Below are 14,016 nucleotides of genomic sequence, written 5' to 3' on the forward strand. Positions count from 1 at the left end.
CTATCTATCTATCTATCTATCTATCTATCTATCTATCTATCTATCTACCTACCTATCTAGTGTGTGTCTCCAACCCATGGTGCTTGTGGAGGTTATAGGACAACTTGGGGAAGCCAGTTCTCTCCTTTCTCCTGTGTGGATGGCATGGCTGCAAACACCTTAACTCTGGGCACTATCCCACTGACCCATTTCTAAACCCTTTGGTTTAAAAGAAAGCAAGTACAAGTCAAACAACACAGAGATAAAAGTGAGGCTCATTGTAATGCAACATTGTTAGTGAATTTCAAAGAAACTATGTTGTACAAAGGAAGCCAGATACAAAAGACTACAAACAACCTGGCTGTTGGGGGCAGCTAATGCCTTGCGAGGTTAAAGGTGGAATGACTTTGCTGAGTTCAAGGCTAATCTGGGCTACAGAATGAGACCCTAGGCGGCTCTCTCAGTGCTCACACTAGGGCCATAGTTCTGGGAGGGAGTTCTCGGTTTCTGAAGCATTCTACCAACAGAAGTGGCAGCAAGGATGAGCAGCAAGGAAGGTGTCGTGCTGACGACCTGGTAATGGGAATCACCTCCAGGTCATGGGGGAGGAGTCACTTGCAGATAATTGCCTCTGCTCTGTCCTGTCTGCAGCGTTGGCCCTTAACAAGGCATAACCCTGAGCTTCCCAGCCAACGAGCCCATGGCCACTATTTTTTTTTTTTTTGGGGGGGGGAGGATGTAGGCGGGACGATCAGGTTTCAGGTATGTCAAAATCCATGGTGCCCCCTCCTGCCAGGAGACGTTTTATCTACACATGTTCTGAAGTCCTAGCATGACACAATGTTCTCTCTCCCTCCCTCTCTCTTTCCCCTCCGCCCCCCATTCCTGGATACCAACACTAGCCAAATGCATTTGTTCCCTACTTCTGTGTAGGGAAGTCTTCGCAAGCATAGGTTTCTTTACTGTCAATGTTCTGTTTTTTGTTTGTTTTGTTTTCCCATACAGGGTTTCTTTGTGAAGCCCTGGCTGTCCTAGAACTAGCTTTGTATACCAGGCTGGCCTCAAACTCACAGAGATCTACCTGCCTTTGCCCCCTGAGTGCTGAGATTAAAGGTATGCACTGCTCCCCAACCCCCAACCTGGCAAAAACATTTTTTTTTTTTTTTTTTATGAGTTGCCTTGGTCATAGTATTTTGTTTGTCATGGCAACAGAAAAGTAACTAAATATCATCCTCTCTTTCCATTTAGGGTCCATGTCCTAAAATGGGGCCAGAGTGGTCCTTTAAAAATGCAAATCAGATCAATGACTCCTTTTTAAAATCTTCAACTAATGAATTGAAATAAATATTCTGCATGATGGGATCTATAAGCCTGCGGGTCTGATTTTAATCCCTAAAACTCATGTTGAGGAAGGAGAGAACTGATCCATGTGAGTTGTCCTTTGACCTCCACACGTGTACAGTGGCAAACACATGCCACACACATCCACAGAATTAATTAGTGAATTAATTTAAAAAGCATACACTACACCTTGTAGAGAGAATCTCTCATAAAGATCACTTATCAATAAAGAAGCTGTTGGCCAATGAACTGAGGCAGGAAATAGAAGGTGGGACACTGGCAGGAAGAGAGAGGATTCTGGGAAATAGTGAGAGATAAAGAGAGTCTTGGGGAGAGCTGAGGGAGACAAGAAGGGAGGCAGCTAAGGAGACTCTCTCTCGTAAACCAGCAGGTAGGTGGACTCAGACGCTGAGGGAGACTCTGAGGAGACCAGAGGGCCAGGATTGAAGGAGAGGTAACTAAACACAGGATAGACATAAAATAGTTTAAATGGGTTAAATAAGTTACCAGCCAGTCAGGGAATGAGCCAAAGCTTACGCCTAGGCATTTATTAGTAAACATTTAGTCTCAGAGGCGTCATTCTGGAAGCAGGACAGAAAAGAAAAAATGGTTTATTATTATTTTTAACACCACCTTGCTGCCCACATTGCTTCCTAGTTGTGCAAATGTGGGCACATTACTTAGTGGCTGTATGCATCAGTTTTCGCACAAGATGCCTTGTTGTGGGACTGTGTAAGAGTATCCTGGGTCATGGTTGAGCAGGTGCCTTGTCTAGAGCCATCTTTCCCTACATACCCTGTTCCAGCCACACAGACCTTCCACGTTCTTCGCACAAGCTCCATGCTCTTTGCCTCAACAGTCTACCCTGGCTCTTACATGCCTGCCCCCTACAGCCCCCTACAGCCCCCCTACAGCCTCCTAGTTGCACTTGGTTATTACCTTCCTCTGTGTGTGTGTGTGTGTGTGTGTGTGTGTTGCATGCTATGGCACATCTGTGGAGATCAGGGGGCAATTTGTAGGAGTCAATTCTCTCCTTCTGTCATGTGGGCCCTGGATAACTGAACCTAGGTGGTCAGGCGGAGGCAAGCACCTTGACCTTTGAGCTATCTCAGTCTCTGGTCATTCTTTCTCATAGACTCTTCCCTGGTCCTCCTGTCACAGTATTCTGTTGGGTATTCTAGGAATATTTTTCTTACTTTTGAGTATGTGTGTGTGTGTGTTGGTACCATCACACCCTGCTTAGTACCCACGTTTGCTCATTATTGCGAACATAATAATACACCTAAGCATATACACAGACTTTGAGCATAAACAAAAATAGACACCTTTGGGAGCCCTAAGAAGTGGTATATAAAGTGGAGAGGAAGACTGCCTCTGAGGAAGATCCTCCTCACGTGTGTCCATGGGAGTATTAAAACTGCAAAGGCTGAGAGCCTGTGGAAGACCACTGCAGGGAAGGATCTTACGATGGTAGCATCAGCTCTGACATGCTCAGTGAGGTAGGTAACTTCTCAGTATATCCCTTCCCCTCCACCACTGTTTGAAGCATTTTCTCCTGGTGATTTGTGAACCAACATATTTGAGCTTCTGGGCAACAGTGAATTTTGTATTTTCATTTCTCCGTAGTGAACTGATTTCTAACAATATTTGTGATGAAGGCAGAAGTGAGACATAGCAAATGTGCATTGTTCCCATGTGTGCTTGGGATGGCAGGCATCAAACACTCAAAACAATATCCAATTCTACCCTCCTTCTTCACACTGGCTTCTCACAGTGACATGGACACTGGTCGGTCTCCCCTCTGCAGTGTCCCTAGGCCCTCCTTGGAAAGTCCTAGTGACACACCAGTGTCCAGACCCCACAGACTGAGGTGGGCGGGTAGAGGCTTGGCAAAGATTGCATGGAAGAATGTCTGAGAAGACATTCCAGAGCTGCAGAGAGTGGGAGAGCCTCCCTGGAGTTCTAAGAACTAAAGCCCCAGATGGTTTCTGGCTAAGCAACTGCTGTAGCTAATTTTACTTTTATCAGGCCAGGCCCAAGGCAGGAATGCCTGAGAGAGACTGAAAAGACTACTTCTGCTTTTCCTTAGGCAGTTTGTTACTGACCGAAAGTTGGAATGTCTCCAACTTAGACACTGCAAAGAGAAGACAGAGAAGAGGAGGAGAAACAGCGTGAGGGATAAAAATCAGACTCCAAAGGGATGATCCGTACTGAAAGTATGACACACAATGCATGCCAGGAAGGACAAGTCGTCAGAAAATGAGCTCCCTTGTGGCCTTGGTGCCGCACCAATGTTCTCACTAATGTCTAAAGCAGCACAAAGTGAGTTCCATACTCCCCGCCCCCCCAATTAAGAAACAGCCACTGTCAGCCCACTCAAATTTCCAGTGACCAGAAAACACGGAGGAGTATTTATTGAGCACCTGCTGTATGCCAGGCATCTCTACAGGGCAGTGTTGTGGCACTCCCTGGGCATGGCTTTTAGCCTTGCCTTTAGTTAAAAGGATCTTCTAGAACATGACTCCTGGCATCCTAAGTTCCATCCTGGCATCTGTTGCCACCAGGGAAGGCATCAGAGGCTGGTTTAAGAAAAGAGTGGTCTCACGACATTGGTCCTGGCTTTCCCTTCACCCTTTGCTCCGACATCACTGAGCTTAAGGTAGTTGCCTCGTCCTGACTCCCGCCTTGTGTGTTCTCCCCAGGCTGCCCACCATTTGTTTCTCATTTCTTTGAACACTAATCTCTGTTAAAGTCATTTTGGGGGAACTCTTTGTTTTTTTAATTAATTAATTAATTAATTAATTAATTTTTTTGAGACAGGGTTTCTCTTTACAGCCCGGGCTGTCCTGGAACTCACTCTGTAGACCAGGCTGGCCTTGAACTCAGAAATCCAGCTACCCTCTGCCTCCCAAGTGCTGGGATTAAAAGCGTACGCCACCACCGACCGCCCGACTAAACTCTTTGTTTTATTTGGGATAGTTAAGACTGGTTTGTACTACATTGTAACTACAGAGAAAGACAAACAATATCTCTGAATTATTCTCTGCACAAATTTTAGATTCGCTAACTCTATACATTGTGCTACTGCTACAAGTTGGGAAAACACAGCAAATGTGGATATTAACTACAGGGCGCTGCCCCAGCTTCCTGACTGGGCTGTTGTAGTACACTGTACCTGGAAATTTCTACTGGCCAATCCCCCCGTGGTGTGTCTATTCCTAACGGTTCCTATGCAATAGCAAACATTACACTACAATTCTACACCTGCATGGGGTTTCCATTTGCTCTTAAGGATAGTAAAGCACTCTCCACTCCCGCCCCCCCCCTCCCCCCCCCGTTTCTTCTGAGACAACGTTTCTCCCTGTAGTAGTCCTGACTGTCCTGGAATTAGCTCTGTAGATCAGACTGGCCTGGAATGCTGAGATCCTTCTGTCTTTGCCTACAGAGTGCTGGGATTAAAGGTGTAACAGGCTTGTTTTTACTAAAAGACAGGATCTCACTATTATCCCTGATTAGCTACCACCATCCAGCAATAGTACAGCTTTTCTTAAAATTTTAAAAATTAGCCAGGTAGTGGGAGACAGAAGCAGAAGGAGCTCTGTGAGTTTGAGGACAACCTAGTTACAAAGTGAGTTTCAGGAAAGCACTTTATCTCTCTGCATGTTCGCTGTATGTGTATGGGGACACATGTGTGCCATGTGCATGCCTCTGCATCCATGTGGAGAACAGAGCGCTGCTTGGGGAACTGGGTCTTCTTCTCTCGTGGGCCTGGGGCTTGAGGCTAGGCTGCAACCTCCTTTACCTGCTGAGCCATCTCGCTAGACAAAGCTTTTGAATTCAAGTTGTGCAATGACTGGAATATATTTTTTAAAAGAATTATACCCATACTTATAGTGATAGAACTGGAAAGGCAAAAATATTTTCATCAGTTTTAATCCAAATCCATATTATTTACATATAAATATATTACTAATGGAAGACTCACCTTTAGGTGTCTCCCAGTTCACAAAAGAGTCAATTAAAGAGAAGCCTTGCTTATAATAAAATGTAGTTAGTTCTAGCCAGTTGGCGTCCAGCATGCTGATGACAGCTCCCTTCCTTGTCACTTTCATGGACAGGACGCCTTCCTGATAGGTCCAGCACGCTGAATCCTCCTCAAAAGCATTGAAGACCATGTACAGCTTGTTATCTGGGGCTAGGCATTCGGGGAACAGAGAAGAACATAATCTTAATGTTCAAAATTCTTAAACAATTTGTTCTTTGTGAGACATTACAAACATACAAATAAATATAGAAAATAATAAAAGTAGCCACTCTCAATTAAAAAAATATGTGTGCATATCTGTGTACATGTTTGTATTGTGTTCCTGTGTTTGGGTACATGTATACACGCAGAGACCAGAGGGTGATGTTGAAACTGTCTGAGTTCTTCTGGACCTTAGGTTTTGAATTAGGGTCTCTAACTGACCCATGGCTTATGATCTGGCCATCTTGTCTACCTGTCTATTACTGAGGTTACGAGCATGCACTTCTCATCTGACTTTTATGGGGCAAATGCACACCAAACTCAAGACTTGGCATTTGTGGGACAAGTGCTTTATTGACTAAGCCATCTCTACACCCTCCCCACCCCAGCACAGTTTGATTAAATGTTAACATTGCAACACATTGGCCTTGAATATTTCTTCACAGAAATAAGACAACGGACACAATGGAGCCTGCTATGTATCTAGCAGTTTATAGTCTCCAGTTCCAATCTCTAAAAATAACTGCTGGGATGAACTTGGTAGTTATTGTTCTCAAGAAAGCTTTTAGTTTTTAGATGTACAGTTATTTACCATATAAATATTTTACCATTTAAAAAATGTTTTAACAGGGAATGAGGGTTTAGCTCAATGGTAGAGTGCCTGCTTATCGAGCACAAGGCCCTGGGCTTGGGCCTCAGCTCAAACAACAGAAAACAACAACATAAAAAACCTAAAACAAACAATCAAAAAACAAAAAGAAGCCAACCCAGCACAACTTTAACAATATACTGTTTCAGATTCATCTCCTTTCTTTTTCTAGAAGATAGCTCAAATGGAAGCCTAGGACACTGAACATGTCTCAGAACCAGAAAGCCCAGACTCAGGTTGGGAGCATCTGCCAACTTGCTGGAGTTTCGTTTGTGCCGGGTTACAACCAGTTTACGAACAGTGAGAGAGGCTCTACAACTGTCTCCTTTATAGAAAGAAATTGAGGCGTTCATCTCTAGGGCCCATGGTAACTCGAAGTTTACACAGTCTTTAGTTTTCTTTAATGTTGCTTTAAAAAAAAATTCCTGCAAAGATGTCAGGGTACTTTTACACAGTCAAAAATTAACGAGCAAAATACTCTCAATTTCTTGGGAAAACTTGAGACTTGGCCGAGAAGAATAAAACTATTGTCTGTGGTTATTTCTGGCACTGGGTACTACTGTCACACTAACTGGCTCATTGTCATGTCCCATTGTCATAGATTCTAGCGATGATCAAAGCGAGTCCCTTGGTTTCCAAGGGGGAAAGCTCACATGAAACAGGAAAGGCCTGCCCTGAAATTCTCACGAGCTGTTTACCTATCTGCTTCCTTAGTCAGGTCATTGCTTTCATTGGAAAAGAGGGCGAGGGCGACTGGCTCTCTGGACCACGCGGAGAACCAATGTCTGAAACATTGTCCTGCTGTACTTCTGGCTATAATAACTTAAAAACAACCAAAGGCTTAGATTAGGTCACTGTCCTTATGATCTTCTGACATTAACTTTGTCTTGCAGTTCTTTAGAATAACTCTATAGTTGGGGACGTAAGAATACATCCTTTTCCTACGCACGCAGTTACCTTCTCCGTGCTTTGGGTTAGAGCAGCTGGGGCTGCTGTCGCCCTCTGTCTGATGCTGTCCACTTTGATGCTGAGGTTCCTCTTCCCCTCCGCTTTCTGACAAGTGTCCACCGAGGGCTCCTTCGTTCCAGCCTTTGCAGTTGTCTTGTGAACAGTGTCTCACGAGGGGCCCCGACTCCGCAACCCCGTCATGGCTGGCTCCATTACAGTGCTTAGACGGCCAGTAGCACTGCGATACGAGCCCAACAAACTTCATGCCTCTTTTAGCAGCGGCGTTGATCTGGGGTTTAAAGAGATGGCAGGACTGAGGTAAGCCCATGTGTGACCCAGCCTACTAACCTCCAGTTCCCGAGGAGGCCATCAGAAGACAATAAACTGACTAGTAACCAAGACACACTAGAAGTCAACTGAGAACCCCTGAAGTCCCCAAGATCGGGACTCAGTGTCAGCAGGACTTGTCAAACAGAACTCATCTGGCTTAGAAATTAAAAAGCAGAACCATATTTTCCCCTGAAATTCTTCCACATTTGGCAAGACGTAGTGATTTTATAGCACGGGTTTTGGACACTATTAACAATGATCTTTCCAGTTGGAGCAAAATTAAAGACTATTCCAGAACACTCCCAAAATAACTGAAACAAATACAACCTCACTATTAAAGAAGACATTCATTGGAGCAAAAAGCACACAGTTGATTCTGAAAGATGTTAGAAGATCAGTTCTTATAAATATGCACATATAGCTGGGCAGTGGTGGCGCACGCCTTTAATCCCAGCACTTGGAAGGCAGAGACAGGCAGATTTCTGAGTTCGAGGCCAGCCTGGTCTACAGAGTGAGTTCCAGGACAGCCAGGGCTGCACAGAGAAACTCTGTCTCGAAAAAACAAAAAACCAAAACAACAACAACAACAACAAAAAGAAACAAAAAACCCAAAAATAAATAAATAAATAAATAAATAAATATGCACAAATAAAGCATCAAACCAGTTCAGGGCAGTCATAATGAAGCTTTCCAGTCTGCTTATGCCTGATGTCTGCCACTGACCTGGGCCAAATATTCAGAATTAGATTTATCCTGTCAGTCAACTGTCTCTGAAGCAGGGGGCCTGAAACCAGTGAAACAATGTGGAATCTTAGTAATAGTGATTTTTGTGCTCAGTACTGTCCATTCTCATGCTTGTGACATTGTCATCTTAATTTCTCTAAGCACACAATGCCCAGGACCTAAGGATGGCAGTGTTGTTCTGTGTTCAGCTGGCAGTACTCCCCAGGCCAAAGGCCAGGTCTTCTTCGCTGTCCTTTAAATACTCATTAAATAAGCAAATGAAGAAGGTTTTTTTTGTTGTTGTTTGGTTTTTTGAGACAGGGTTTCTCTGTGTAGCCTTGGTTGTCCTGGAACTCACTCTGTAGACCAGGCTGACCTTGAACTCAGAGATCAATCCTCCTGCCTCTGCCTCCTGAGTGCGCCTGGCTCAGCAGTGTTATTTTTTCATGGTCACTGTTTTAAACATCTAAACTAAAAGTTTTAAGTGTTATCCTGGAGTTATATGGAAACTCTGACAGAATGAAATGGAATTTCAAAAAAAGATTTATTTACTTATTTTATTTATATGAGTACATGATTGCTTTCTTAAGCCACACCAGAAGAGGGCACTGGATCCTATGACAGTTGGTTGTGAGCTACCATGTGGTTGCTGGGAATTGAACTCAGGATCTCTTGAAGAGCAGTCAGTGCTCTTAACTGCTGAGCATCTCTCCAGCACTGAAATGGGATTTTGTTTTTTTTTTTTTTTTTTTTTTTTTTGAGACAGGGTTTCTCTGTGTAGCCCTGGCTGTCCTGGAACTCACTCTGTAGACCAGGCTGGCCTCAAACTCTCGAACTCAGAAATCCGCCTGCCTCCGCCTCCCAAGTGCTGGGATTAAAGGCGTGCGCCACCACTGCCCGGCTGAAATAGGATTTTCAAAGGCAGGGAAACTGAAGAAAATGCAGAGCAATGCAATCAAAGGCGCTTCTGGGAACCAGCTGGGAAGGTGAAGGCTGCCAGGAGCCAGAGCCTGGCCTCATTCTTCTAAGAGTTACATTCTCAGAGTTAACACTGTGTGGCTACTTAGATGTAACCACACAGTTTCCCGCTCCCAGGTGTACTGGGAGAAAAGAGGGAAGTATGAGAGGGTTTGGCATTCTGGAAATAGGAAGGGTAAATTTCTTATCAATATCTTCTTTAGGTATTGGTTTCAGTGGAGACATTCAAGTAAACCTTTCTTTCTTACTGTAACACATAATTTTTTTTCCTGGAAAAATCTGTGAACAAATATATTGATGTCTTTTCCATTTTAACTTGGAGGATGAATAATTTTAATTCCATCCATCCATCCATCCATCTATCTATCTATGTGTTTGTGTGTGCCCATGTGCACATGTGTGTGTCATGGTGTGATATATGTGTACCGCTCAAGAGACAACTGGTAGGAGTTAGTTCTCTTCTTTTATCATGTGAGCTCCAGAAGACTGAACTCTGGTCATCAGTTTCCAGAGCTATGCCTTCTTGTTCTGTCTAGCCTGCCTTGGAGGACTGGTATTTTTAAATGTGGTGCTTTAAAATCCTGAGGGAAAAAGCAAACTGAATATTAAAAATAGAATGGTCAGGGGTGGGCTCTAGCCCAGAGTAGAATGAGGCATGCATGTTCAATCCTCAGTACCACAACCAAGGAAACAGACTAAAAATAGAGGAGATCAATACAGTGTTAAAGCTTGACTTGAAAATTCTCTGTTCAACAATCAAGTCCTCACACAAAGTGGCTGCTCAAAAATAATATTTGGCATTCACCAATTGCTCTTGTGCCTGCCCAGGGCAATGTTGGGATCTCTCACATGTATGCTTCCTGAAGCTTTTCACTTAGAGAAGAATCTCACTATTCTAATTGCTGAAACAAGCGCTTTCCTGTTTAAGTAGGTCTTCAACTGTGTCCAGGAAGTTAGATTCAAAACAAGCGCCCCGATGGTTGTCTATCAAGACTCAATTAGTACCAACATTTTTGTTTTCAAAAGAAGCTGTCTGGAGTGGATTTATTCCCAGAAAGAAAACAAACAAACTGAATAGTAGCAGTAAACAGCTTGTGTACTCTGTAAAACTTGGACTTTTCCTGCCAGCACAGCCGAATGGTAACCTTGTACCTAAACTGGGAAAAACATCGTTAACAGCTGTTAGTGGTGAGACACCAACCACAGGAGATCCTCAGCAAGTGGCTATTCACCGCTTGACGGCAGCAACAGAAACAAGCTTCACCCTTTCTTTTTCTCTTTGTAACCCAGGCTGGTCTGGAACCCAGGGTCTCTCTGCCTCAGCCTCCTACGTGCTCAAAGCCTGTAGATGTGAGTCTGCATACCTCACTCCAGTCTCTCAAGTTTTACCTGAAATAAAGACGCTATGTATTTAAATTAAGTAAAGGCTAGCTGGGTGTGTTGCTGTCTGACTTAATTCCAGCACTCAGAGGCACAACTAGGCCTGTGAACTCTGTGAGTTCAAGGCCATTTTGGTCTAAAATCAACCTCTGGGTCTCCTTTGGCAGATCTCAGTCTCTAAAAATATTTATAATATGATTCATAGCAGTAGCAAAATTACAGTTTTGAAGTAGCAACAAAAATACTTTTCTGGTTGGGGTCATTATAACATGAGAGAATGCATTAAAGAAGTGCAGCATTGGGCAGGTTGAGAACCGCTGGGCTCCACGGAGAGTTTAGGACAGCTAAGGCTACAGAGGGAAACTGGTTTGTTTTGTTTTATTTTTTTATTTTTTATTTTTTTTCGAGACAGGGTTTCTCTGTGCAGCCCTGTCCTGGAACTCAGACCAGGCTAGCCTCGAACTCAGAAATCCGCCTGCCTCTGCCTCCGCCTCCCAAGTGCTGGGATTAAAGTCGTGTGCCACCATTGCCCGGCTGACTTTTCTTAAAAAGTAAACATAATTTGTTTTTTTTTCCTAACACCTCCATTCATAATTGAATGTGTCTACTTTTTTGTTTTTGTTTTTTCATATATAAAAAAAAGAAAATCTTTTTATCTTATTTGAAACTTTTGGAATCTACTTTCCACAGAACAACTGCCTGCTCCCTTAAGCATCTGACTAAAATACAGGTACCCTTACCATTTCCTGCTACTATACTCGTCATTAAACTTCTATGCAGCTGAACTTCCTTCTGCCACCTCTGGTCTGTTCTACTGGCTCTTATTCATGATTTTTGTGGTGGCTAGTCTTGGTTGTCAACTTGACAGGATCTGGAGTCGACTAACAGCCAAGTTGATGACACACCTGGGAGGACTTTTCTTGCTCAGTTTAATGGAAGTGAGGAGACCCACCCTAAATGTGGGTGGTGCTTCTGGTGGCAGTCCAGATAAAGGAAGATGGAGACACAAAGCTTGTCCCCCTCCCCTCCGCCCTCTTGCCCTCATGTTCTGCTAAGCTCACTATGCTGGCAGCAAATTGCTGCTGCTCGTTTTGGCTGACATTAAAATCCAGCTTCTTCAAAAAGGGGCTGAAGACTAGAATCTTCCAGGCTTCAGCATCCAGTCGGGACTAGCAAGGCATCTATGTCTTGTGGAAGGGGCTGCTATTGGGTATGATGCAGCCCCGCATGAAGGTAGCCATTGGTTTCCTGCTTAGTCTGTGCTACATAAACCAACCTGACAACCCTTTCAATGCACTCAATTCGCCATGCTCGTCCGCCATAGGATCCTGGCTAATGCAGTTTAAGCTCTGTACAGTTTGGCTCACACGCTCTACAGTTTGAATTCTGTGGAATAAGTCATCATTGGTTTCTTAATCTTTTGGGTCCTCCTCTGTAGCCTAGGCTGGCTTTGAACTCATGCTGATGATGACCTTGGATTCATGGTCCCTCCCCTTGCACAGTGTCAGGATTACAGGTCTGTGCTATCAAGGCTGGGTTCCCCATGGTTTTCACGTAAAGAAAGGAAATTGTTTCTTAGCTGCCCTGAGGAAGGCACTCTCAGTTCCTTTGCATGCAGTACCTTGTCTATGAGTTCCTTTGCCGAGTCGTTCGATTGTGTCTCACAAGTTAGCAGACACTCCTCTATCACAAGCCTTGCACGCCTTTGTCCGCCTGCTGCTGAATGCTTGGGGCTGCAAGGAGAGCACGGCCTTGGTCAGAGGTGTGGTTAGAGGCAAGCATGGGCGTGGTCAGAGGCAAGCTGCTGCTCTTCAGCTACGTCCATAGGAAAGCCTAGAGCAACTCGAAGTAAGGTCATGATAGCACCTTTAGTTCATTCCCGATGTTTATTTCAAACAAACAGCCACACACACAGTGGTCTCTGTTACCTTACATTTCCTTAATTTAAGCTTCCAGTGGCCAGGCAGTGGTGGCGCACGCCTTTTAATCCCAGCATTTGGGAGGCAGAGACAGGCGGGTTTCTGAGTTCGAGGCCAGCCTGGTCTACAGAATGAGTTCCATGACAGCCAGGGCTACACAGAGAAACCCTGTCTCGAAAAACAAAAAACAAAACAAAACAAAAAAAAACCAAACCAAACAAAAAAAAAAACTTCCAGTGATTTAAAGAGACTGTTGTTGGACAGAGGCACAAGCCAGCACAGTAGCAAGAAAGGTCGTTTATACACAGTTGATGGAATTTGTAATCAGAACATAAGCATTACTACAGTGTAAAAATGTCAAAAATGTAAAAAAGTGTGCTTGGTAATGCTTGGAATGAAACATTTATATTCTAGTAAAGGCTGAAGTCCATACATACTCGAGTGTGCGTGCGCGTGCGCGTGCGCGTGCGCGTGCGTGTGCGTGTGCGTGTGCGTGTGCGTGTGTGTGTGCATGGGTAGTTTCTGCCTCTTATAAACCAGACGAAAGGGACTGGGGATATGGCTCAGTGGTAGAGTGCCTGCCTGGAATGTGCAAGATCTTGGATTTGATCTTTAGCAGTGAACATCAAAACCGTCAAAACTTCTACCCCGCCCTCCCAGGACAGGCTTTTTCTGCGTAGCCCACACAGAGAAATCCTGTCTCTAAAGCAACAACAACATAAAAAAATAGATAAAAGAAAACCATCACTCTCAACTGCCTCTGAGATGACTTTTCTAAAACAACATGCTTACCTTAGCTTCAGCCGGGACAGCACTGCTCTGTACAAGTGACTTGCCGGGAGGTGCTTCCGCTGCCCCACAGGTTGTATAACTGGATGAATGGCCCCAACAACATAGCCCTTAAGATAATAGTCTTCCACTTTGGCAACAATATCCTGGACTGAATTTATCTTGATGACTTCTGGATTTGTCGAAGCTGAGATACCAAGAATGAAGAGAAAATTTCACGTTGGTAATATTGAATTCTACTTTATTTCTATCTGTATGTGATATTCGTGAACAGGAGGGACAACCATAGGACTTAATTTTAATAAGACATACTAACATGTGTTATATATATTTCCTATTTCAAGTGAGAGTAAATGTGTTCAGGGTAGTATGACTATAGACTAAACCTATAGACAATAGCAAAGGTGATTGACCCAACTGATAGATACACAATGTTGCCAATATGTCTAGAACCAGAATGCCTTACATGTTCCCTTTTCAACAGAAAAGCATTACTATGCAGAGTTTTATTTAAGTGACTGTATCGTCTTTAAAAGATATCAGTGACATACATCAAAATGATAAATTAAAGAGCCAATAGTTTTTTTTTTTTTTTTTTTTTTTTGGTTTTTCGAGACAGGGTTTCTCTGTGTAGTCCTGGCTGTCCTGGAACTCACTCTGTAGACCAGGCTGGCCTCAAACTCAGAAATCCACCTGCCTCTGCCTCCCGAGTGCTGGGATTAAAGGTGTGCGCC

The 14,016-nt window shown here is 43.9% G+C and overlaps 1 protein-coding gene across 3 annotated transcripts in view; it reads right to left on the reverse strand.

Annotated features, from left to right (window-relative positions):
• The window catches only part of Rftn2 (raftlin family member 2), a 54,097-nt gene that overhangs the window by 29,482 nt on the left and 10,599 nt on the right, over positions 1-14,016 (reverse strand). For all 3 annotated transcript variants that reach the window (XM_028765681.1, XM_028765680.1, XM_028765678.1), the window contains exons 2-5: positions 13,286-13,469; positions 12,196-12,307; positions 7,173-7,452; positions 5,306-5,515 (exon numbers count right to left, since the gene is read on the reverse strand). In XM_028765681.1, the coding sequence (XP_028621514.1) occupies positions 5,306-5,515; positions 7,173-7,452; positions 12,196-12,307; positions 13,286-13,469 (786 nt within the window). The remainder of the gene's footprint in view (positions 1-5,305; positions 5,516-7,172; positions 7,453-12,195; positions 12,308-13,285; positions 13,470-14,016) is intronic.

Source organism: Grammomys surdaster, unplaced genomic scaffold (genome assembly GCF_004785775.1).
Source record: "Grammomys surdaster isolate TR1022 unplaced genomic scaffold, NIH_TR_1.0 165, whole genome shotgun sequence".
Classification (NCBI taxonomy): domain Eukaryota; kingdom Metazoa; phylum Chordata; class Mammalia; order Rodentia; family Muridae; genus Grammomys; species Grammomys surdaster.